The following is a 26,117-nucleotide window of genomic DNA, read 5'->3' as shown; positions in this document are numbered from 1 at the left end:
GTCACACTGTCGCTCTACAAGAAACCCCATCACTGTTGAAGTCTGAGGTTGGATTGCAGGATGCACATGTACTGTGGAACCACTCTGCGGTTCCTGCCTCAGTATGTTTGTGAGCTTTCTTGGGCCTCAGAACTGCACCAGGAACCCTCAAGATGGGAGAGTGCAGTTTGTGATTTCACCCAGCCATGGAGATATACAGGAGTTCCTTGGGAACCTCTGAGTAGCCATCCAAATTGTACCATCAGACGGTAACTGTGCATCACCACCCCTATGCCAAACGGCAAATTTCGTGATGCCATTTTTGCCGATGCAGCTGTGAGATAGGCATGGTTCCTCAGAAGCGCATGGGTGCTGATAGAGAAAGGGAAGAATATTGGGACTAAAATTGTATGCATGTTTCTAAGTTTTATACCCATGCTGTAGGCATTACGTTTGGTTAGCACCCTATGCTACTACTACTAACTACTGTTAATTGCCTTTCAGTTAATGGGCATGGGTCAAAGGAGACTGCACATAATGAAAGGAGGGGTAGTTAACAGTTGGTAACACCTGACTTACTTAGGACAATAAGGCTACCGCTACTCGTCACCCGAACCGCTACTCGTCACCCGAAACCAGTGCTTAATTTGTGGTTGTTGTATCCGGTGCTGAGCACCGGCACTTATTTTTGAGGGCCAGGGCTTATTCTTTTGCCTCAAGCATTTGCTGCGTGAAAAAGACACATATGAGAAAGACGGAGGAAGAGAAAAACAGAAAAGTGTCACAAAGGGAGAAAACAGTAAGCTGTTAGAGTGAGCTGAAGGGGCAGGTAGTGGCTTTATATAGATTGAAGAGGCACGAGATGGCTTCAGGATTACGCCGCCTCAGTATTCCGTGTTCCCACATTTAATTGCAGCAGCCATGTTTAAAAGGAGGGCTTAGGGCACCGGCATGTTTTTATTTACAAATTAAGCACTGCCCTAAACTCACATGCAAAGAAAAACATTACCGCTCACAATCTACTGTATGTGGCTGCACTACATCCTCATTGAGCAAATAACAGTACTTACTGCCGACATTCTAAGCACTAGGCTTGGATGGCCCCATCTCCACAATCCATACAGTGTGCTAATAAAAGTTATAAATGAATGATATGTAACATAACAAAGGGGTAATGAAGAGATGTGCAGTTTAAACCTTTACAGCCATTTTCCTAAAGTTTTATCAGTGCCTTTTTCAACTCAGTCACTGAAACTTCACCAAACAGCAGCTTATCACTTTGAACTGTTCAACCCATATTGTATTGGTATTTATGTAATAAGGGCTAAAGCACAATGGACTATGACAGCAGACTGTGTGTTAGACCTAGCATCCTTGGTGTGGTTGTTACCCTAACTTTTTGCTTTCAACACCCTGTTTTGATGACTTGGTTTGTGCTAGAGGTGGGCGGAATTTTGGAGTTACATGAAAACTCTGTGAGAATCTGTGGAGTTCCACAAACAGGAGTAAATAGGCATGCCATGCTGCTCGTGCTGATTTTTAGCACCAGGAGCTCTTCCTGTGCTGAAAATTTAGCACATGCCAGAGTGTGCTGCTTCACAAGTTGATTTTGCTTTCGCTCAAGTAGATTGTATACTGAAGCGATAGCTTTTTTACCAGAAATGGTCACAACTGCCCACCTTGCAGAAATCTCGCTGAGTGCCCCCCTAATGACCGAAAATCATGCTAGGGGATGCCAGATCTTGCTCGCGCTTCCCAACTTACCGTTGGTGAGCTGCACACAAGAAAAAACTCCGCCATGTGGAGGTTGGGGGAATTTGACCGGAACTCCACAGTACAAGTGTAAAGCCAAGTGCCAAAATTCTGCCAACTGCGGCTGTGGAGCTCAATATAGCCCACCTACATCCCCCCTTGCAGGTTTTGCTGGCTTTAGGATTCTACTCACCAAGTGCGTGTGCTCCCTCCTTAAAACATGGTAGAATTGGCTTATACCCAGATGCCATATTTAATTTACCTATAAGTCCCTAGTATAGTGCAGTACCTATCGCTAGGGCCTGTAAATGAAATGCTACTAGTGGGTCCGCAGCACTGATTTTGTCGCCCACTTAAGTAGTACTTTAAACATGTCTCAGGTCTGGCATTGCAGCCTGTGTGTGCAGTTTTAAACTACAATTTCAAACTGGCAAAACAAATCTTTTGCCAGTCTCAAGCCTTCATTTTCAATAGATGGAAGTCTCCCCTAGTGTAGGCCCTGGACAGTCTAGTGGGCAGGGTGCATTGTATCTAATAAGTTTGTCACATACCTTTATGTTTTACATGTCCTGGTAGTTAAAAACTCTTAAATTTGTTTTTCACTACTGCAAGGCCTACCTCTCCCATAGGATAACATTGGGGTTGCCTTAATACATTTAATAAGTGATACTTTTCAAATGGGAGCAGGTAATCAGTTCATGTTTGGTGTCTTTGCAACTGTAATGAAAAATCATCACTCACAGTGAAACTGGATTTTGAATTACAGTTTTGAAATTTGCCATTTTCCTGCCATAGCCATTTAGTGCCTACAGCCAGTCTCTTGGTCACATGACTGGGTGTAGCTGACAGTTGGACTATCTGAATTCCTCCTAGATAACCATACACAATAGAGAACTTAGGTGGGCGTGGAAGGATGGGAGGGCAGAGATGGACACAGTCCTACTTACACTTGAATAGGCTGTGTCCTGCTTCCACTCAAAGGGCCATATATCCTCTGTAGTTAGTCTGGAGCCAGGACAGGAAAGGCAGGGTGTCTATGGACCTCAAAGGGAAACCTCTAGAAGCTTCTCCCTCTTTAAAGGAAGGCCCAGGTATGAGGTTTGGACCCCAGACATCAAATCATTAGTACACTTCTGGACATGTAGAGTCTCTGCCAGGAAGAAACACTGCTGTGTTGCTGAAAGAAATGCCACTCTGCTGGACTTCTGCCCTGCTGTGTTGACCTATTGCCTGGTGCCTTCTTGTCTGGGTGAGAACGCCTGGACTTACATCTGTTGAAACCCAGAACCCCAGAGTGTTTCCAATGGCTAGTTCGCTGGCCTCCTGACTAGAGCCTCAGGGAAAGAAGGCTCCAACAACTTTTAATGCTGCCCCTGGACTCTACCATCTGTTAGTCCTACCCTGACAAAGTTATGGCATTCCAGTCCTGGACACTTGGAATTGGACCTGAATGTGCTTGGCCAGCCCATCTGTGGATACAGCAGACCTGACACATCACCTCCCCTGTGTGACACAATCCTGAGCAGAACTGTCGTAGCACCTCTGCTGCGAGGATTCTCTCAGCACAAGAACTCGTCATTGAATTTGCACTCCGTATCGTAACTGCTGCTGTGAGAAGCTTACTGAACCCAGGCCCTTGCAATGCAAATCTCTCATCAGCGGCAGGCTAGACAACAGTGCAGGTTCTTGCATTGAAGCCCCACAGCTCCTCGGAACCAATGCATCGCCCCACTGCACAAAGCATCCTCAGTGCCGAACTTTGCATCTCAAGCCCTTGTCAACAGGCTCCTCGAAAACCACACAGGACTTCACATCTCTGCTTTGCAGCTCTTTGGTTTCTTTTCTTTTCTTCATTTTCTTTTATTTTACTTTTTTAGAAGACTCCAGCACTTTCAATTTGCTTGCAGGACACTGCTTGATGAAAATGTGTTTTCAGGCACGTTTTATTTATGTTTTTTTAATTTACTGCTCAAAGAAAAGCATTAACTAAATTGAAACAGTAAATTTACGAAATGACGGGCGCATCATGATATATGCCCATGCATGCATGCATGTATATTTGTCATCACACTGGGGCAGCTATTACGCTCTAAGGGCCAGATGTATCATCAAGCCCCTTTGCGATTCTAAAATAGCGATTTTCAAGAAATCGCTATTTCCAACTCGCAAAGTGCCATGTATCACATTTGCGATTCGGTAATAGCGATTTCTTAAAAATCGCAAATGCTATTACCGAATCGCGAATTGCGATACTTGCCCCATTCGCAGCTATGGGCCTGTTGGCCCATATCTGCTAATTTATTGCATTTCCAAAATTGCGATTTCTGAACCAGAAATCGCACTTTTGGAAATGCAAAACCCCAGGGTGCTGGGGGGCTAAGGCCCCCTCTGCTGCACCCCAAAACATTTTTGGGGGACATGTAAGGTGCACACATGCCAAAAGGGCATGTGTGCTTTACATGTACAATTTAAAAATGCATTTTAAATGCATTTTTTAATTTTGCACATGGTTACCACCAAGTTGAACTTGGTGGTAATTAGCGATTCCTAAATGCCAAAATCGCATTCAGGAATTGCTTCAGACATGTGCTAAGAAATCGCAAATAAGGAATCCTTATTTGCGATTTCTAATTTAGAGAGTCGCAATTTGCGACTCTCTAAACAGGGTCGCAACTTTAAGGAATCGCTATTTTAGCGATTCCTTAAAATTGCGTTCAGAATGTATTTCATACATTCTGAACTGCCATTTTGCATTCGCAAACGGGCATTCGCACCGTTTGTGAATGCAAAATGCTTTCATACATCTGGCCCTAAGTGTGCATCTGTGATGATGCTTGTGCACATATATGTTATCATTCTTTGTTTTGTCTCATTCAGCATTTGCAATAACCATTTTAAAAACTTTGCTGATGTTGAACAGCCAGTAGGTCTGCCTTGGCAAAGCCAAAACGATGAGACCTGTGTGAGTTTCAGTGATTGTTATCAGAGTGGTCTACAAATTACGACCTGCAGTTTCAGTTTTCAGTCTGGTTTTACTACACATATGTAATAACTATAGACTGTGGCCACAGGCCATGCACTATGTTTACTGCACAGGGTAAACAACTGTGCCTATTTTGACAGGGTACAAGCCGTAGCCTGCATATATCAAACAGCGTTTCTAAATACATGCCTTATTTAATATGCAGCCACAGGCCATCTTAACCGACCAGGTCTAATAAATGCTGGCTCCCAATTGCAGATAATGCTTTCAGTTTGCCATGCATTTCTTAAGGGCATACACAGCCACCAGCCACGCACCACTTGACGACACAGGTGAACTCAATACGGATATAGCACCATGTTGACATAGACGTGTACCTTACAAACTCCATTTGTTCCTTGTACTTAGGAAAATAAGTGGAAAATAAACCACATTAATATTTAGACAACAAGCACGCACGTTCAGCAAGCATGTGCACTAGTGTGTGTCTTCATCACAAACTCCCACCAAATATTGGTTGTATCCTTTTGAGGCTGTGGTCCAACTGTTGTGGACTTGTATAAGATATATGGACCACAGCCACAAACTCTTTCCCGTGTGTTCTACACAGAAGCCCAAGCATTGACTGTGAAAGCAGGAATTTAGTGGATCTGTCATGTGGACAGTATTCCCAGTTTATTGAAAGAAGGGGAACTCTACTAGGCAGCTGAAAACTGACAATGAAGAGACATACTACGGGCCATATTTTGACCCAGTTTGCATCTCATTTGCACCATGCAACGTGGTACATGTGCGACCCAAACCTTACGTGAGATTTATAAAGTCATGTGACCCTGTTTGGCTTAAAAAATCTCTAGTAATGCTATGCAGCACAAATAGTTGTGTTGCATTACTCTGGGCCAGGGAGGTGTTTCCATGCATGTTGTGTGGGTGTTACCACGCAATAACTGTGGACTTTGACACATTTCCAGATTTACCAGAAGTGGTAGACCTGGTAATGTGCCAAAAACCTCCACCTCTCCAGGTGAGGCATAGCGAGGAGAAATATCTTTTTTGCTCCCTGTTTTTCCTCTTTCTATGTGTTCTGCATTCTACAGCACACAAAGGAAGAGGAAAAAGCCTCTCTGGACTTTTTTGTGCAGGAAGGTGCCACTTCATGCACAGAACAATCATGGATGCAATGCAGGAACCCTTCCACCATGATGCAAGGGTGCCTGCATTGGTGTGAGGTTCTCAAAAGAGCACCAGCACAGTGGAAAGGACAGGAATGTGCCATATTGCCTTGAATACAGCACATTCCTTCCCTTTCCCTGTGACACAGCGCAGTGCAGCAAGATGACTTGCTGCGCCACAGTTTCTTAAATATGCCCCAAGTGGTTTTCTATCTAGTATTTGCTGTGAGTTTAAACACAGGCTGTCACATGTCACCTAACCTTTTAAAGTTGTGCACTTTCTGTTACAAAGATGTTTTCTTTGTCCTTCTGTTTGCAAAGCGATATTCTGTAAACTGAACTGCATGACCTTATGCTGGGGGGCCAGACATTTTCTTGCTCACTTTCTTAGGTGTACGCATAAACATAATGCCATCAGGAGAAGCACTAATGAGGCATGTAGCCTCCATATGTTTCATGTGTTTATTCTAGGAATATGTATGTAAACAGTTGTGTCTCAATTTGGAGTATTAGAAGGGTGAGAACACACCTCAAGTAATAATCACAGGTTCGGTAAGTATGAACCACAGAAGTTCCCAAATAAACATGTGCTTAACTCTGTGGTAGCTTCACACAAAATCAGTCAGGCTTAATTTAAAGGCAAGGTGAAGTATGTATGCAGCACTTATACAATAATAAAGTGACAACACAACACAAGAACAGTCCCAGGCCAATTTAGAAAAGTAGATATTTTTTGAGAAATAAATTGACACCAAAACAACAAACATCCAGTCAGTAGAACCTGAGTTACAAATTTTTAAAGTTTAGGTGAATATAGTGCCAAAAAGGCGCGAAGAGCCAACAGCATATATCTGGTTGTGCCGTACCAGGACAAAGTCAAAAGTTCAGGCTGAACACAATCAAGCACTGGTCAGGTACAAGCCCCAGTGCAGCACACTGGGAGTTGTTTGTTTTGTCCTTGGTGCCACAGCTGCATGGAAATGCGATGCAAGGCTCTGTGTTACATTGCGTTGGGTCTTTATACTCACTGATCTGGAGCTGCACACTGCTATGATCCAAGGCTCTCTGTCGGATCTTGTGAAGATGCCAGTCAAGAGCTGTGCAGTGCTGTGATATGAGGCCCTGTGTCGGATCTGGTGAAGGTGCCAATTAGGAGCTGTAAGAACAGGCCCTGCATTGTTCCTTGATGGGCTGTGTTGGATCCTTTGAGCTGCCGATCAGGAGTTGTGGGGTGCTGCAATGTGAGGCTCTGCGTTGGATCTGGTGAAGCCACTAATCCGCTGTGTGGTGCTGTGAAGAGAGGCCCTGTGTCATCTTTCACAGTTCTGCAATCTTCAGTTGATCAAAATGGAGTACACTTCAATTACAGCCAACAGCCCAGGACCTTGAGGACAGCACTTGAGGTTAAGGACTCAGTCCCACAGAGGCCAGCAGAGGCGACCAGGTCAGGCCTAGTTGGGTCTGATCAGCTGGAAAGCAGGAACAGCCTTGGAAAGATTGTTGTGTCCCGGTAGCTCACACAAGAGGACTGCCAACTGACCCTTGGAGTCACTTCTGCAATCCTGCATCAAGGCAAGCAGGTCAAATCTTCTTATTTCAAACAGCAGGACAGTCCTGAATCTTCTTAGGTCCCAGGGTGTTCTGATTTTAGGTTTTGACGGTGCCACTTTTAGTCCCAGTGCCAGCCCATGGGAGGGAGACATCCCTTTGTCTAATCCTAAAACTATTTCTGGTCAGCTCTTCCCTTTCCCCTCAGTTTGGCTTCAGTATGTCCAGAGAAACAAAAGGCAGGAAGGTGCAGGTATGAGCAGCATTTCCATGCCAGGAGGTCAGAGCCAAGATGAGAACTTACCACTGGTGTGGAAATGACTAAGGCCCTGAAAAGGGTGTCTCTTACACCTTAACAGGCTCCCAAAACTGGGGAGGATCAGTAAGGGATCTCGCCTAGATAGTCTCTACCAAACAAGACGTTACCAAAGGTAAGTAACTTGTTCATCTGAAAGAGACTTCTAGCCACAGAATCCTTACCTTAGATTAGATATGACGGCCCTGACTGTCTACACAGTGATGTTTTGTGAATGTGTGCAGTGATGCCCACATGGCCGTCCAGGAGATGAACACTGCACACTAGTTCAGTGGTTGCAGCCTTGGCTCTGGTGGAGTGAGACCGTAAGTCCTGAGGGGACTGTTTCTTGGCCAGTGCATAGCAGATCTTAATGCACAGGACAATCCATCGCAAGATGATCTGTGTCTGCCCAGCTTTCTCCTTTATGGCTGCGACAGCCCGCAAAGAGTTGATCATCCACCAGAAACTGTTTTGTGTGATCAAGGTAGAATGGCAAGAATGGGTCCAAACGGTGGAGTTTCAGAAGGTGGTGTCTCTTCCCCTCTTTGGAGGGATGGGGCAGAGCAAATAAGGAAGGCAAGGTAATGCTCTGGCCTACATGGAAGGGAGCCTTCAAAAGGAAAGAGGCACATGTGTGGAGTTTGTCCAGGTATAACGAGGTGGAGTGAGGGTCTGTAACTCATTGACCCTCCTCACCGATGTAATGCCCACTAAAGATGCAGTTTTATTAAGCCAGCAGCTGAAGAGGTCATCTGTGCAACGGTTTGAATGGCACACACATTAGGAAAGTAAGAACAAGGTTGAGGTCCCACTGAGGCATGATCAATGGTGTGGGGGGAAACGTGCTGCAGACCTTTACAGATCCTGTCTACAACAGGATATTTGAAAAGTGAAGTTTGGTCTGGCAAATGCAGGAATGTAAAGATTGCATAAAAATACACTTTCAAAGATAGTGCAAACAAAAGAACCCTTGATAAATGTGCACAAAGGGGATCATCATTGTGGGAAGCACGCCATGATACAAACTTGTCCCAATGGTGGGTGCATACCTATTTGTTGGGGGGAAGTCTAGCTATAAAAATAACATCAGACTTTAGGAGGAAGGTCAAAAGCTGTCAACTGTTGCAGCTCAATCTCCATCCATGTAGGTGGAGAGTGCGCAGGTCCATGTGCAGAACGCTGCCCTATTGCTGCAACAGAAGATCCTCCTGCAGAGGTAGCCTCATTAGAGGACCCATGGTCATGCTCAATAGCTCGGGATACCAGACTCTCTTTGCTCAATCCAAAGTTACAAGAATGACATGGGCCCGGTCATTCCAGACCTTCTTGAGAACTCTGGGCAGTAGTATTGGCAGAAAGGCATACAGGAAACCCTGAGCTCTAGTTGAGACGAAAAGCGTCTCTGAGCGGGATTCGCCTTGGAAACTCCAGCATGCAAAACTGCTGACGTGCGTTCTCAGTGGTGGCAAACACATCTAACCAAGGCTCTATCCACTGCTGAAAGAGACCTTGCACCACCTCCGGTTGGAGACACCATCTGTGATCCGCTAGGCTTCTCTGGCTGAGTTTGTCTGCTCTGGTGTTCAGAGATCCTTCCAGGTGTTAAACCACCAGGGAAATGCGCTCAAGTTCCAGCCATGTCCAGAGGCGCAGGGCCTCTTGACACAGGGTCCATGACCCCACTCAGCCCTGTCTGTTGTAGTAACACATGGCAGTGGTGTTGTCCGTGAACACCTGCATCAGCCTTCCCTTGATCAAAGGAAGAAAAGCGTTTAATACCATGCAAATTGTCCAAAGATCCAACAGGTTGATGTAGAGCTCAGACTCTGCCACAGACCCGAGTCCTCTGATCTCCACCACTCCCAGATGGCCGTCCCAGCCCAGTAGTGATGCACCTGTCGCTACTGTTAGATCTGATTGGGAAAAGAGAAGGGTCTGCCACTGACCCAGTCGCTGTTTGTTAGCCATCGCTGCAGGTCTTTTGCAGTTCCCTCTGAGATCTGGACTATGTCGGAAAGATTCCCCTGATGCTGTATCCATTGGGCCTTCAAGTCCCAGTGCAGAGCCCACATATTCCAGCTGGCATTGTGTCATCAGCAAGATGCAGGAGGCCAGTAGACTCCACAGCCTCAAAGTCAGTCTCATCAAAATACAGGATAAAGCTGAAACATCAGAATCATAGCCTAAATATCCTGGACTCGCCGCTCTGGAAGATAGGCCAGAAACTGCACTGTATCCAGAACAGCTCAGATGAAAGGGGGCGTGTGAGAGTCGGGTCCAGCTTTGGCTTGTGGAACACCAGTGAGTGCAGGAGGTTCACCATAATCTGAGGGTGGGTTACAACTACTTTGGGCAAGCCTGCCTTCAACCTGCAGATGAGCTGCAACCACTGCCATCACCTTGGTGAACACCCAAGGGGCGCTGGTGAGGCCAAAGAGGAGAACGTAGAGATGAACATGCTTGTGGCCCACTGTGAGCCATAGATAGTGTCTGTGGGCAAGTAGGATGGCAATGTGGAAATATGCATCGTGCAAGTCCAGCACTACCATCTAGTCTCCCAGGTCTAGGGCAGACAAAACTTCAGCAAGCGTGATCATTTTGAAATACTTATTTTTCAAGAAGAGGTTGAGAAGGTGCAGATTCAGGAAAGAATGACATTCTCTATCCTTTTTTGGCACCAGAAGGTGGCAGGAACAACAACCATGACCTACTTTTGATGCAGGTACCCTCTCTATAGCTCTCTTGGCCAAGAGAGCCTACACTTCTTGACAGGGTAAGGAGAGATGGTCCTTTGTCAGCTGATAGTACGTGGGTGGCATGGGGGTGGGGTTGTCACAAAGGGGAGGGATCAGTCCCTTTGAAATATTTGGAGTACCCAACGATCTGATGTACTGACTGCTAGTGGGGGACGTGATGTTGTACCCTGCCTCCCACTGGATGCCCATGATGGCCTGAGGGCAGGCTAAAGAGGCTTGAAAGTAGTAGTTTTACTGGAAGTGGTGGACTGACCCGACCACTGGCCACCAGTCCACATGGTCTCTGGGACCCGCACCCTTGGCCACGAAAAGGCTTGGAAGCCTACTGACCATGGTTGCTAGGAGGATATGGGTATGGTTAGAGACCCTTTTCTGTGGCCAGGGAAGAGGCAAAAGGCAGTTGGGGATTGACAAGAGACCACAGACAAGCTCAAGGACCTGGCCGTAGCCCAGCTGTCCTTGAAGTGCTCTAGCGCTGAATCCACCTTGTCTCCAAAAATGGCATGTCCATGAGGGAAGTCTGAACATCCCCTGAGAAGCCAGATGTTCTCAGCCAGGCATGGTGCTGCAAGGCCACACATGATGAATTTACTCTATCCAGCGAGTCGGTTGTGTCAAACCCACAGCGAATGGTGAACTTAGTTTCATCACCCATTGGCAACAGCTTGAGAGAGTATGGTTCAGTCCTCCTCTGGGATCATAGGTAGCACTTATGCAACTGATTCCCATAGAGTATGGGAATAATGGCCCAATAGGTATGCAGTGTTCACAGATTACAGAGCCAGGCTGTTGGAAGAGAACATTCTCTTACTGAAGGTGTTCAGCATCTGAGATTCCCTATCAGATCGAGTGGTAGGGAATGTGCCAGGGTGGATATGGGATGAGGAGCCAAGCTCTTTGAGCTGGAGTGCTGGGTAAGGAAACTGGGATCCCCACGAGCAGGGCGATGGCAGTGGGCAATCATCCTGTTCACAGGAGCCCCTGTGCAGGACTAGGACAAGGCCCAAAGCAGTACATCTGTACGGGCTTCATTGAATGGGAGTAAGGGTTCTAAGGGGGTGACTCCCGGCTGAAGCACCTCCATCAAGACATTAGTCTTGGCTACTACGACCAACACACCGCGTGAGGATCTGTCACCGACATTTGCCTATGACAGGCCCCACATGATTTAAAACCAGCCTGTTTCTTTGGTGACATCCTCACACCTGCAGATAAAAATCTTAAAAAGAGGTGAGAAAAAGTAAAAAAAGACCAGTCAAAACTGAGGTGTAGCTCAGACCGGATCAGAGCTATCTAGCGTGGGAAAGAAAGAAGTGATGTCAGGGCACTGAGGTGGATCCCATGTAGATACTGTACATATCACTTCAGAAACTGAGGCTGCAGAAGTGAATGACGCCACCTACTGACGCACAGGGTTACTGCTCTCAAATCTTTCAGATCAAGTCGGATGCCTGGGGATTTTATAAGGTAAGGAATTTGCAGCAAGACGTCTCCATCAGATCTTAAGTACGTGTCCTCCTTTTTAAATACTGGGCACCCTGTCCTGTGAGCCTTCAGAGCCTACCTTAGTGATGAGTTACAAGTATTAAAAATTAAGGTTTTTGCCAGGTCGAAATGGCAGTTTTAAAACTGCATGCACAGGCTGCTATTGCATGTTTTACAGTGCTGATTTAGTGGGTGGCATAATGAGTGCATAATGAGTACTGCAGCCTACTAGTAGCATTTAGTTTACAGACCCTGGCTTCCTATACTACCATATCCTACGGACTTATGTTTAATTTTAAATTTAATGTGCTAATCATATATATGCTAATTTTACTATGCTTAAAAATAAGAGCACACGCACATTACCGCTGTTTAGCAGGAATGAAGTGCGCAGGGGTAAAGTGCACAGGCTTCTATGGCCAACAAAGCAGCAGAAGGTAGAAATAGGTGATCCTGCAGAAAGGGCTAATTTCCAACATAGATATCACAAAGATTAATGCCCTTGGCAAAGATGACTCAATGAGCTAAACACTTGCCACTGACATTTGCTGTGACCTGCAGATTATAAATTTGAATTCTGGGAAGATCAAATCGGCCTACACCAAAATATGAGGGCACCTAAAACTACATAAATAACCACATAAATAACTAATTGATAGAGTCACATTTAAACACTAACATCGAACTAGAAGTGGTTTTAACCACAATAACCTACATTTTGATGTTTTGCCGCTCTTCAAATTCCATCCCTCTACAATTTTCACGTGTCTCTTGAATACCAATAGACAGTGGAACACCTCAAACTTCTCTGATTTTTGTCTTTTATTAGAATCAATGAACTAATAGTTATAAGCTGACTCTGGATAGGTGAGTACTGGTTTTCTCAGCAGACATGTTTTAATCAGGTTTTGCCTGATATTGTGCTTTCGCAAGGTCTTTATGAGTACTTAGACTAGCGTCACAAGTTGTGTTATATGCGCTCTACTCCCCACTACTGGTGAAATACGTCTGCTCTGTGGACTATTTCTTCATTTCTGGCGAGATCCCACTGGGCCAAATTCGACAGTCACAGTTTACAACAATATTTTGAAACAGATCATTGAAAGTTTGTAAAACTGTACTAGAACAATTTTACGCAGACACCATCCCTAGATGAAAAAATGACTTACTTTTCGTAACAATCATTCTGTTGGATGTTATGCCTACCTGCAGATTACCAATTTTATGACTCTCCTCCAGACCCCACACTGGATGCAGAAAATTTGCAAAATCTCTCTCACATAGACTTGTGACACCATGACTCAGACTTGATTTTGACATCTCCTCGATATGACATGGCCAAACCCTGTTTGGCATCAAGAAGACTGAGTATGAGTAACAGAACATTCATTGAAAGGTCAGGGGACCGACAGGGAACCTCCAATGGGCAGACTGGAGCCTGAAAAGATGCCTCCAACAAGTTAGCCTGAACAGCCCTCAGGAAACCAGAGGGGTCCAATTGAGTAATACGGTGCGGAGACACAGCAGAGTCCATGGAACTGACCACTGGATCCACTATGTACATGCCATAGCCATACCTAAGCACCTGTTTAGAACCACAAAATCTGTAAAAGGAGTGGAAATATCTTTTCTAGCATCTCCCAAAGAGCACCAGAATAAGAGACCAGTGGCCATATGGTACTACAGGAGCAGAGGACCTTAGCACGTGATGAGAAAACTTTCTTTCACATCACATCACTCTCCTTCCAATCCACAGCCAGTGGATCTGATGAAGGCAAACAAAGAAGACTGTTGACAATATTACAGTCCAAAGCAGCTCCTCAAACCACATGTCCGAGTTTTTGAAGCCTAAACAATCAGGGTCAGCAGGAGCCAATAAATAATGTTGTGTAACATAACCACCAATAGCCGGAGCAGAGGTCAGCCTGTACCAAATAAACTTACGTTGAAAGAGTAGCATGGGCTCAGATGAGGAAGGACCAGACTGGAGGAATTCCATCAGTAAATTAGACTTAAATTCTGTCAGACGATAGAGTGAAATGCAAGACCACTGCAATGTTGCAGAGTCTCCTGAAAATTGGAAGTATCCTTAGATGGAAGCCTGAGGCCATGCAAGATGACCTCAGACTCCCTTCCACTGGCATTAAGAAAGGTATTATACGTCCCTTCCCAAAACTACATGTAGGAGACACAAAAACGTTCTTGAATTCAACCACATCATTAACACCTTCCTCAATGTGATTGTGGAGCAAGCAGAGGCCCCAAAAGGATGAGCAGAGTGACTGGGACTTTGGGGTCCAGACAGAGAGGCGCAAGGAAGCACATGCCACTATTGGGTGTTCTGCGGCAACAGGCAGCTAGAGACCCTGATGAGGGTCCTGCGCTGTCATAGGTACAGATGGCAAAATCTTTTGACTAGGTGTTGGGCAGCATTGTGTGATACATTTAGATCAGAATGAAGCCATTCATTTGACCAAAGTTGACCAGTGCTAGATTTGAGATTTCTGGTAGAGGGTCATATGACAGTCCCGGTTGCTCCTTAGAGCTCAAAGATGCACCAGTGGGAGTCACCGGAGCTAAAGCTGAGTCAACAAGGCCAGGGTGGATGCCACCACTTGGCGGGGTCATCATTAGATGCTGGAAAGACAAGGAGCAAATCAGGCAGCACTGGCCATGGTGCTGGAGCAGAGCCAAGCAGCACCGCTGGGCCTCTGCTCTACAGTTAAGGAACCAATCACGAAGACAATATTAGGATCAGAGTCAGGGAAGAGACCCCTTCAGGGCTCACTAATAATGTTAGATAGACACTGGCTGAATTGAACTGAAGTTAAGCACTCTTGAGAGGACAACCCTAACAAATAGGACAAACCTGGTAAAATACCTTGGGTGCTGGAACTAGAGGAGACCTGGACTGATGTCACTATCTCTACCATCCAGAGTCAATAGGAGGTTACACTAGCCATCTGCAGGAGACTATAACGAATGTCCAAACCACACATATCATAGGATGGCCCAGAGTTCAGGCTCAGGAGGGTGAAGATACTAGAATGGCAAGACAACAAGAGATGCTTGAGTGGCTAAACAACAGAACATGCAATGTTGCAAAAACAGGGGCTATATCATAAGAGAACACATCAGGTCTGCTTCAAAGGGATCAGGCAGTACAGCGCTGGGTGGTGCCATACATTGCTCCCTGAAGTCTTATCCAGGAAGTGTCGGATTCAATTTGGAGCCATGGCACCACCTTTTGGCCTGAGAGAACAAATTTTCCAGATCCAGCCTGGCGCCTCAAGTAGATTTGTGAGGTGTAGAATCTGCAAGTAGAAGAATCCATAGCTATATGCTAATATGTAACATTAGGAAAAAAAACGACAAACTTGTGCTAAATAATTTTTCATTTTCAACACACTTAAAATGGATATGCCTTTTGTGTTTTTTGCTTATATGTGCATTTACAAATTGAAAGTGGCTTTCCTATTGGGAACATCCGCGGTAAAGATGTAGGAACATGCACTCCTAGAATCTGAAAGCCCTGATCAATGAGAAGCATTTATAGCACTGAAGTAGTACTATAACAAATTCTAATGTGAGCATGGTATAATAATTTTAATCATACTGACCTTTCTCTTTCCTCTTTGTTTTGAAGGAATCAAAGCAAACGGACATGAACAGTACCAGTGTGAACAAGACAGCAAACACTATGCCAAGAATGAAGACCACAGGTGCACCATCATCGAAAGTACCTCCTCCAACCCCCATAAGAAGATCCTCATTTTATCAGGCTCCTTCTACTCCACCAATGCCAGTGAAAGCTAAAAATACTAGCTCTGGGATCCCACCTGAAACAGTTGCTTTCCCACCTCCTCCTCCTCCTCCACAGCCACCAGCACCAAGTGCCAAGCCACCCCCTCCATTATTTGAGAATGATTTGCCGCCTCCACCATCTGATTTTTTTGACCCTCCGCCTGATTTTCTACCCCCTCCTCCACCTTCTTTAACATGTCAGGGTGAGTTTCCGCCACCACCACTACCTCCTCCTCCTCCTACCTTTACTGGAGCTCCCTTACCACCACCACCAACATTCACCTCTGGGGCACCTCCAGCACCCCCTCCTCCTCCACCTCCTCCTCCTCCTAAGATCTCTGGGAGTGCAAATGCCCCACCTCCACCTTCCACCATGCTTTCTAACCGTACTCAAACATCAATGAAAAAACCTCTGCCAGTTCCCCCAAAGAGGCAAGGGAATACTGGACTCACACCTAGCGAATCAAGGCCTGTGAGGCAAGTTCCGGGTGGAGGTGGAGCAGAAGAGCCAGACTTTATGTCTGACTTAATGAAAGCTTTGCAGAAGAAGAGGGCTAATATATCTTGAGGGATGCTGTTAATGAATACAGTATTTTGCATTAGTTCTATTTGAAACCTTAGAGTGTTACTATTCGTCAGCCTCAATGCTGAAAGAACATTGAGGGTCCTCATAAACTCTGTGATACATTTTTTTAAATTTGACATGTTGATAAAAGTACTGCCACATTGTCCCAGTTGTCCCCACAGTAACACTATTGTATCATCTGCTCTTGCAGTTGCATATTGGAGAGGCTGGAATGAGAAAAACATTGTATATAGTCACCACAATGAGTACCCTCCTAGTTTTAAACGTTTTGTTTATTTGTAAATTTTTGTTCTAAATAAGTAAGAAAAAGATGATTTATAAGTTCAGGATCTGGGATGTTATCCGGCACTTTCCCACCTGGACTGGAGTAATAATGTCCACCTGTCCGTCTTGGGTTGCAATATAACTCTTTCCTCACATACAAAAAAAGGATTGTCATGTAGGGTTACTGTCTGGGAGACTCTCTGATAACTGGACATTTGATTTATTAAACTGGCCAGTTTGACTAAGCTCCATATTAGTTCAACCGTCAATTCATTCTACATGGATGATGCATAAGAGAATCTTTACTAAGCTTAGATTAAGTGGGAAGGTGATAACTTTTATTTATCGTGTACCAATATAGCTTTTCAGCCTTTTTAGGAATACTTGAAAGATAATGCCATAGGCGGTATGATGACCACAAATACAATTTTCAACAGACTGATATGGTATGTCGGGCAATTAGTCAGTGTTACAATGTAGCAACATAGATAGGGATTTAAGGCTACCGAGGTATTGATGTGTGTATATATACTTAGGCTGAAATTACTTATCTCTGGCTATTTTTGTATAACATAAAAATATTTGTAATGAAATGTAGATGATGCACAACTATTGGACTTCGATTTTCTGTATACATATTTCTTGTACTTCTTGACAATAGCACCCCCAAAGGAAGGTTGATGGGAGCATTCCAAACTTATTCACCTTCTCTCATTACAATCCTTATACCTTTAGGACCGACAAGAGGGAGACCCACCACAGACCTTCTTGATTTTATCTCCAATGCTGGATGTCTCAACCCCTGTCCCATATAGGTCTGGCTACAGAAACCTTTAGCTGTCTGTCAGCCGTTTTAGGCCCATATTTATACTTTTACGTCATTTTTTGATGCAAAAGTGGCACAAACTTACAAAATATAATTGTATTTTGTAAGTTTGCGCCGCTTTTGCGCAAAAAAATTATAAATACGGGCCTTAGTTCTAATGACTAAAAATGTACATGTAGGAAGACTGGTCTCACCATATGCCATTGGCTGTTTTGTTATATCATTCTGCCAGAATGCTAACGCTGGAACGCACAAGGATTAATTTACAACTACAAAAACACTCAGTGAGCACACATTCAAGTTTTTTATGCCATGCATACGTTCTGTATATAAAGCAATTCTTTTGTGTTATTTCTAATCTCCAGACTTTTTAAAAGTTCTTGGCAGTATTCGAGTTTGAGTTGGCCACTTTATTAGCTTCTTTATTTACAGATCGGACCAGCTTGGTCTCAAGATGGCTACCAGGACTCATGAGACGTCGGTCAGCCATCTTGGCAACAGGTGGTCCAATATGCAGTAAAGAAGGGGGGGCCTTTTAATGTTCCCAGTTCCAAATTAGAGAAAACACATAAAATAACTGTGGACACTGTTTCCACACACATATTACTTAAAAAAGGCAGAAACAGATCCACAAAAATACTAATGATACATACATAATATTTATTATTATCAATTATATATTAGATATACAAACATTTGAAAAACCTTTTAATAAGACAAAGTACTTAACTTATACTTATAATTTATAATCGCTTCATATGTGATATTACAGTTATTGATCTCCTTAGAATATTCATTTACTAATCACAAATAGTCCATTGCAATTACATAACTTCCAATGTACTCGCAAGATCAATTCTATTTTCTTCTCGGTGGAATCACAATAACTATGAATCAGATCTGATTGTGGTGGACTATTTGGGATTAGTAAATGAATATTCAATGGAAATGAATACTTGTAATATCAAATATGAAGCAATTATAATGTACATTCTTGCTTTAGAATAGTGTTTTTAAATGGATTCTTTGTAATTCCCACTTTGTTAGCTGGTTTTCCTGTGTGATGTGGTGTGATAGGAGTGGGCATGTAAATTATAAATACATATTAAGTGCTTTGTCTCATTATAATTTTTTTAAAATGTTTGTATATTTAATATATAATTGATAATGATAAATAATATGTATGGATTATTAGTATTTTTGTGTATTTGATTCTGCCTTTTTTTTTTTTTTAGTAGCGAGTACCCACGGTTCTTTACAATGTCCAATATGCAGTGCTACAATGTAATTTTTTTATCTCATACTACTGTTACACCATCAGTTTGGAACGTGTGGTTCTGAGCGTGGCCAGTGACTGTTTCTAACACAGCCATGGTGCTGATTGCTCATCCTGACCCCCACTGGAGTTCAGTATATCCAGTGGCCTCTTTTCCTCTTGCCATCAGGCAGTGTTATCCTTCTTTGCACCCAAAAGCTTTTCATCCTGCAGCTGAGTCCCTGCTGACAAGCACAGGCAAGGCAAAGTCTGTGGGTATGGCTTATAGCTTAATATCCAAACCAGACATGTCGATTTCGCAAAGCCTTGCTTACTTTGGCAAGAATGATCAATGAAATGAATTGGACAAGTTTGAGAAATGGTGGTGTAATTTAGATATCAGTGTCTCCTCTGTCCCTCATCCCATTTTGTAGCTCTAAATATATGAAAGCTTACACATACACAGGTTGTGACTTCGCAGGAGAAACGTCCGCATTCAATTTTACTTGTGGCACCTGCGGTTTTATAGCCTGCAAGGAGTAAAGTTGTATTAGCATCGCATGGTTACTGCCCTAAAAGCGTTCTCCCAACTCAAACTTTCTTTTCATTTAAGAACTACAGTATGTACATGAATTACACCACAGAGGAAGGCGCTCATGTCACTCCACTACTAAGTGCTGCAGCCAGTAGTATTACAAGAGTAAGACTAGCTGACCGTTTATTAGTTTAACGTACTTTAGGTAAAACAGTTAAAACCTGAATGGCTGTTCCAGAGTGCCAATCTAACCTTTTCTTGGAAACCTGCTGGGTAGACGAAATTATCTTATTCTTATTTAGGATACCTCCAATTGAAGGCAATTCAGCCAGGGCAAAAAAGTGTTACAGCATCAATTAAAGAGGTTGGCCTAAAATTATCAGGTGAACTCTGGAGCCAAAAATAATTTAAGAGTGACAAGGAAATGTACACATCTCTGTTTTGGCCGTTGTCAGTCTCCATCAAACCAGATTCTACTGACAACTGTCTGGGCCTAGCGGGATAAAAGTTAAAATAAGGCAAAACAAGGTCTAGATTAATGGAACATCGTCTAATAACTGTAAGGTAGGAAGCAGGCTGTGATTCAGGCCCATTAGAAGAGTTTCAAACAAGGGACTAATCACTGCTTATGTCCATAATTATATCAAGAGGTTATATTCACTTCCTAGCCTTTGATGGATGATCAAATCTGTGAGAATATTAGGGCCCATATTTATACTTTTTGGCATTAACTGCGCTAATGTAGTTTAACGTCAAAAGGTTTACCGCCGGCTAGTGCCATACCAAGGTGCCGGCTGTGCGTCATATTTATGGTATGACGCTAGCTGGCGGTAAAAGGACGCTAGCCGGGTGCGGGAGGCATAGGGGGATTAGGGGGTTTAGCGTCAGGGGATGACGCTAATATGGCCAGAGGCAAAAAAAAATGCCTCCGCCCGGACTAGCATAATTTTTTGACAATAAAACCCCATGGACATGACTCCTGTTTCAGTTAAGACAGGAGTCATGCCCCCACCCCAGCCCAATGGCCATGCACAGAGGACTCATATCCCCTGGGCATGGCCATTGGGCACAGTGCTATGTCGGAGGGCCCAAGTTAGGACCCCCTATGGCTCTTTGAAAAATAATTTAAAATACTTACCTGGGATGGGTCCTCCCATCCTTAGGTGCCCTCCAGGTGTGGGTGTTGATGGGTGGGGGTGTCCCTGGGGGCAGGGAAGGGCACCTGTGGGCTGTTTCTATGGTCTCTGACCATAAAAAAACACCCACAGGTCACCTAATGCCTGCCCATACCCAGAAGTTAAATAATGGCGCTAAGCTGGTTTAGCACCATTATTTAAGGCCCTCCTCCTCCTGTGCATGATTTTTGCACTGGAGGATAAATAAGGCGCTAGGGCCTTAGAGTCATTTTTTGTGCGGGAACGCCTACCTTGCATCTCATTGATGCAAGGTATTTTTCCGCAGGCAAAAAATGACTTTAACTCCAATATTCTGGCGCTAGACATGCCTAGTGCCAAATTAAAAATTTGGAGTTAAGTTGTGCCAAATTTGTGTTAAAAAAAAACGCAAAGCCGGCGCAAACAGAGTATAGATATGCCCCTAGGTTTATCATAGCACAGCCAATATATAAGAACTGTTTTTGGAATTAGAAAAAGTATGCACCAGTGACCTGTCAGAATTACAGCTTCTTTATATTCTAAGCCAAATTTAATTGCAGTGCCCCTCAGGTGTTTTCAACAGTAATTACTTAAAATTATCTTCACAAGTCTACTAAGGATACCATAAAAAAGATCTTAAATACCTTGACGTCTGAAATGAAAGATACCTCATCATGGGACCCCATTCCACCCATCAATCTGTCAGTTTTCCAAGAAATTAAATGAAGATGTGAATTAAGTCAGTCCATCCCATACTCCGACAGCAAAGGAGCAACAGGTGAGTGTAGGACTGAGCAGAAGTAGGGGAATAGCTATATTGTGCTCTAAGTCAGTTTTTACTTTTTTAAGGGATCCAGCTATATCTGAAACAGCTACAGTAGTACGACTGATGGAAGCCCTAATATCGAAATGACTCTAAATTTGTAGACTCCTGTAGCTAATTCATCACATTTAGCGGCAGATTCAGGAGCCCCTAGCGCCTCCTTGCACCACATTAGCGTAATTTATTTTAGGCTAACATGGCCCAATGAGGCCAAAATCACAGCGCATGCATTCACCACTTTGTAATCCTTTGCACTATATTAGGCCTGCGCCAGGCATAATGTATGCAAAGAGGGCGTCCCCCCGTTAGGGAGCAAAAAAGTGGCGCAAAGAAATCTAAGGGATTTCTTTGCATAATATCTTTTGGCACTTTTAACGCCTGCTCAGAGCAGGCGTTAAAAGGAGGCACACCATTGTTTACAACGGGCCTCAATTGGCTTTGCAGGATTAGAGTAAAAAATGTTGACGCTAATCCTGCAAAGCGCCAAACTAGCGTAAAAAATGATGAAGCTAGTTCCCTAACTACTGCCATGGTGCACCGTATATTAAATACAGTGCACACATGGTGCCGTTAGGGGGCGATAAGGGATGCTAGAAAAGTGGCGGTGCACTAGGTACGGTGCCACTTTTCATAAATCTGCCCCTTACTGGGCAGCTGCTTAAGGACTTATTTAGGCTGAATTGCATTTATGGGATCTTTCCACTCCTTTTTTCATTGGTCTGTCTCCTGGAAATCATATTTATCAGACCACTCATCCATATCTCAAATTAAATTTGGCTCTTGCTTTCCAGTTCACGCACAAGTGCTATCCCTTACATTTCACAGACATTCTTAGAGGATGCCTCAGAGGGTATGTGCAGCCCCTTGGAATTCAGCTTCCTAAGCTGTGTCACAACCATTATCCAAGTCTGAATGGTGAGACTTTCAACACTTCATTTTGTTTCTTCAGACAGCTTCAGCGAAGTGCTGTTATGCGTGCCCTCTGCAGATGTTTTGGATGTGTACATAAGTGGAAAATTACCAGTCTTTTCAGTACTAGGGAGACGGATCAGAATGGAGACCGGCCAAGTCACACTCTCCTCCAGCTTTTCAATTTGAGTGTACAATTGTAAGCAGATCCAGGTAATTATCCTTCCAGACAACAAATGATCAATCAGTTTGCAAGGATCTGCTCCCTGCACACAGGCTCTTTAAAGCCCCTTCCAGTATCCCACTTCAGTCTCTGCCACCAGAGAGTGTAGAACCATGACCATGCTTGGCATGTACCCAATGATGCTTCCAGACTCAATCAGTGGCGTAATGAAACTTGAGTGGGCCCCCCCTGCAGAGTGCATGGAGGAGCTCTCAGGCCAGGGTGCTGTGCGGAGGGGGCCCCCTGGAGCTTGCCCCACTTGCACGGGCCTTTGTTGCACCACTGGACTCCGTAGATGCACTCCTCTCCTCCTCAGCTTTCTGTTTGAACTCTGAGAACTACCTGTGCACTACAAACAAAACTGTACTCAAGGGGCACCAAGGGGTTTATTCACGAGGGTCTGGTTATGGATGCCTGTAATCAACAATTCTTCAGCATGCCTTCCTAAGAAAGAAAGCGAGATCCCTGCAGGACTAGTCACCTTCTCATAAATTCAACACTCTTTCCCGCCAACAAGGTCCCAGTGGCAGCTGTCATCAGAGGGAAAACGGAAAGTTTCGGATTATGTTGATTTGTTAAAGGTTCCAATGATAGGATGATAGGAGGAACCAGCAGGAGAAGGAACAGTAAGGGAAAATAATCACAAGGGTGAAAATTTGGCCTTAGAATGTGGGATACCTCGAGAATAAGGAATGGGATGGGGAGAAGGAAATTAGGGGGTAATTTGTTTTTTTATTTAAACAGCTTCATATATTCTGAATTTTATGTTGCAATGTGTGCTTCACTGTTATGTCTTAACCACTTTCTATTCAAAAGTTGATTCTGTAAAAAGAGCAGTAATCTGATTACAAATTGAAAATTAAAGTGTTAAAAAAATCAACCAGTATTAACAGGTTGACAATTGTTTTCCGTCAGGAGTGAGAGATTCTAAATGCTGTTGTCATTAAATTCTGCAAGATGTAGATGTGTTTCATTACATTATTACTATACACTCGTGCATAATTCCAATGTTTGTTTAGAGGTTCTTCGGCTATGAATGTTTTTAAAAATAAACATGATGGTGTTTATGTCTAAAATGACTACGTTTGTGTTTTCGATCTCTGCACTGGAAGAAAGTCTTCAAAGATCATGCTAACTAGTAAATCCAGACTATTCAACTCACACAGTATTACATGTACCATGTAAATGAACTTTCATGGATCATTCCTAAATTTATATTAAGTTTTTGGTGTTGGGAAACGATGTTACTCGATAAACCGTGGGGATAAAGACAAACACATCTCACTTAGGCGTCCCACAGTCTCTTTCCTCCTACATACTGTCTAAATTTGAGCAATAAAGAAATCAGCATCTTAATAAAAATCTGAAAATATTATATGATGACACAATACTGGCATTGAACAGTATCCCCTGTGGACTAATCAAATGTTTTTTAGTGAATTGTTTGGACGTTGTATGGGACTGATGGGAGTCTGGGCATGCCCTTCATGCAGTCTGGGGCTGGGGAGGGGCCAGTCTTTCTCATCATAGACTTTGGATCATTTTATCTGCAGTAGAGCTTCTAAGTGGATTTGAAGGCAAATGACATCAAGATGAACAGTGAGCCATTTTCCAAGTGCAGGTTGGCGACTCTCTTTTTCTGGGGCCCAGATTCATAAACACTTTGGCCCATAGTTATACTTTTTTAGTGCCGCATTTGCGTATTTTTTTGACGCAAAATCGGTGCAAACTTACAAAATACAATTGTATTTTGTAAGTTTTCTCCGCTTTTGCGTCAAAAAGCAGCGCAAATGCGGTGCTAAAATAGTATAAATATGGACCTTTACGTCTAGTTTGGGTTACTTTTTTAACCTTTTACGTTAATGATTGAGTTGGGGGAGATGTCATTGGAATCAAATGGTATCTCCAGGGGCTGCTTCTCTGCTATTGTGGGGGAGTTCTGCTCCTCCACAATAGCAGAGAAGCCGCCAGCAGTAGCTGCAAACCTTTAAAAATAAAATGAGAATAAACTATGTTTATTCTCATTTTATTTTTAAAGTGCGGGCCATGGGGGGATGACAGCCATGGAGGGGATTGCAGAGAGCACTCCCCTCAGTGCACATGTATGTTTGGCCAGCGATCTTGGGCTGGCCAAACACACATGCGCACAGGGCTCTCTCCAACACGGCACTGTGTTGCCGGGTTGGAGAGAGCAGGCACAGGCTCCCAGTCTGCCTCGGAGCGCCCAGCCAGGGCGCTCCAACCAATCATGACGCTCTTAGCAGCATCATGATTGGCCGCAGGGCAGGCTAGAAGCCTGTGCCTGCAGTGCGGCAGAGAGTGGCGGTGAGCTTACAGTAAGTTTCCCCATACTTTGGCCCATTAAAACAATTTTATTTTGTACGTTTTCAATGCTTTTGCATCAAACAATAACGTAAATGCAGCGCAAAAAGAGTATAAATAGGGGCCTTTGTTTCTTTTTGTTTTGTGCCCCCCCCCCCGGACAGACACTTTGCCCAGTCACCAGCCACGACTGGGTATCTCTACCCAGAGGATCCCTGCTTGGAAATCACCAAGCTGGGATCCACCCACTAGGACCATGGATTTTGGCACGTAAATTGCAACTTAGGCAAGGGTTTGTGCTCGCCTCAGTACCCCTTAAAAGTTTTAGACTGCCCTCCTTCCCTAGGAAGTGGGGGCAGTGGGGTTGATTACCCCTAATTTGACCCTCCCTCACCAAGGTTAGGTGGAGGATTTTTGCATTAGAAGCAAAAAAGGGAAGAGTTGCACTCTAATTTCCACCATGCTCTCAGCCCAAAAGGGTCAAACCAGTATTTTAACCTCTCTGGAGGGCAGAGAGGGAGTACCCCCCCTTCCAATTTCCCTTCAGGTGGGTAGGAAGGCCACTGGATGGTAGGAATATTGCTTTTTTTAAATAGAATAATGTAGTGGGTGTGGCCCATCCTGACATCAGGCCCTACCCTCACCTCTAAAGCCTCAATAGTCTTTCTGCTCTCCTGGAGTTTGAAAGATCCATTCATATGGCATGCAAGAGGGCATTTGATTATTTTGGGGTGTTGTTTTTACATATGGGATAGGAGAATGGGGACAAATCCAAATATCGTCCTACTTGCCATGGTGAATGGCTCCAATTTTTGGCCTTGGGTAGGCCACCACCTGAGGAAGCCTACCAGACCCACACATCTCTGAAAACTAGACATCGAAGGCAGTACAGGGTGGTATGCCTTGTGAGGATTCGATGACTTTTTCTTAACCACATTGCTCTGCGTAACTTAAACTGCCAAAAAACCTGCATTTTCCTTGCAATTCTGTGATGTAAACCCCTTGAGACTCCCATTGACCCTGAATTGATCCATCCCTGTTTCGGGCACAAGGCCCAGCCACACAAGTGGGGAAGATTTTTTTTTTACTGGGATAAGTGGTAGAACACTAGATGGTATTAATTTCCTTCATTCCTGCTGATTCGGGAAACTTACGTCAAAGAAGTGCAAGGAAAATGTGTGATTTTAGCCAAATTGTAAGGTTTGCAGGGCATTGTGGGTAAGAAAATTTCGTTGGATCATGCAAAGCACACCACCTGTGCTCCTGTGGAGTTCTAGTTCTCAGAAATGTCTGGTTTGGTAGGTTTTCGTAGGTGATGGCCGAGCCTGTGCTTTATTAAAACAGCTATTCCAATTGCAAAATCAGGTCAGATTTTTTACAAGAAGTATTGATGTCTCCACATTGCATTTTGTGCCTTTTCCTATTGCAGGTGCTAAGAAGAGT

At 44.0% G+C, this 26,117-nt stretch overlaps 1 protein-coding gene across 2 annotated transcripts in view; it reads left to right on the top strand.

Moving 5' to 3' along the window:
* Positions 1-23,467, top strand: part of APBB1IP (amyloid beta precursor protein binding family B member 1 interacting protein) — an 895,472-nt gene extending 872,005 nt beyond the window's left edge. For both annotated transcript variants that reach the window (XM_069211356.1, XM_069211357.1), the window contains one exon: positions 15,620-23,467. In XM_069211356.1, coding sequence (XP_069067457.1) covers positions 15,620-16,345 — 726 coding nt within the window. In that variant the 3' untranslated portion in view covers positions 16,346-23,467. The remainder of the gene's footprint in view (positions 1-15,619) is intronic.
* The last annotated feature ends 2,650 nt before the right edge of the window (positions 23,468-26,117 follow it).

This window comes from Pleurodeles waltl, chromosome 10 (assembly GCF_031143425.1).
Source record: "Pleurodeles waltl isolate 20211129_DDA chromosome 10, aPleWal1.hap1.20221129, whole genome shotgun sequence".
Taxonomy (NCBI): domain Eukaryota; kingdom Metazoa; phylum Chordata; class Amphibia; order Caudata; family Salamandridae; genus Pleurodeles; species Pleurodeles waltl.
Note: the sequence above shows the minus strand (reverse complement) of the source record. Positions and strands in the feature narration are given on the sequence as shown.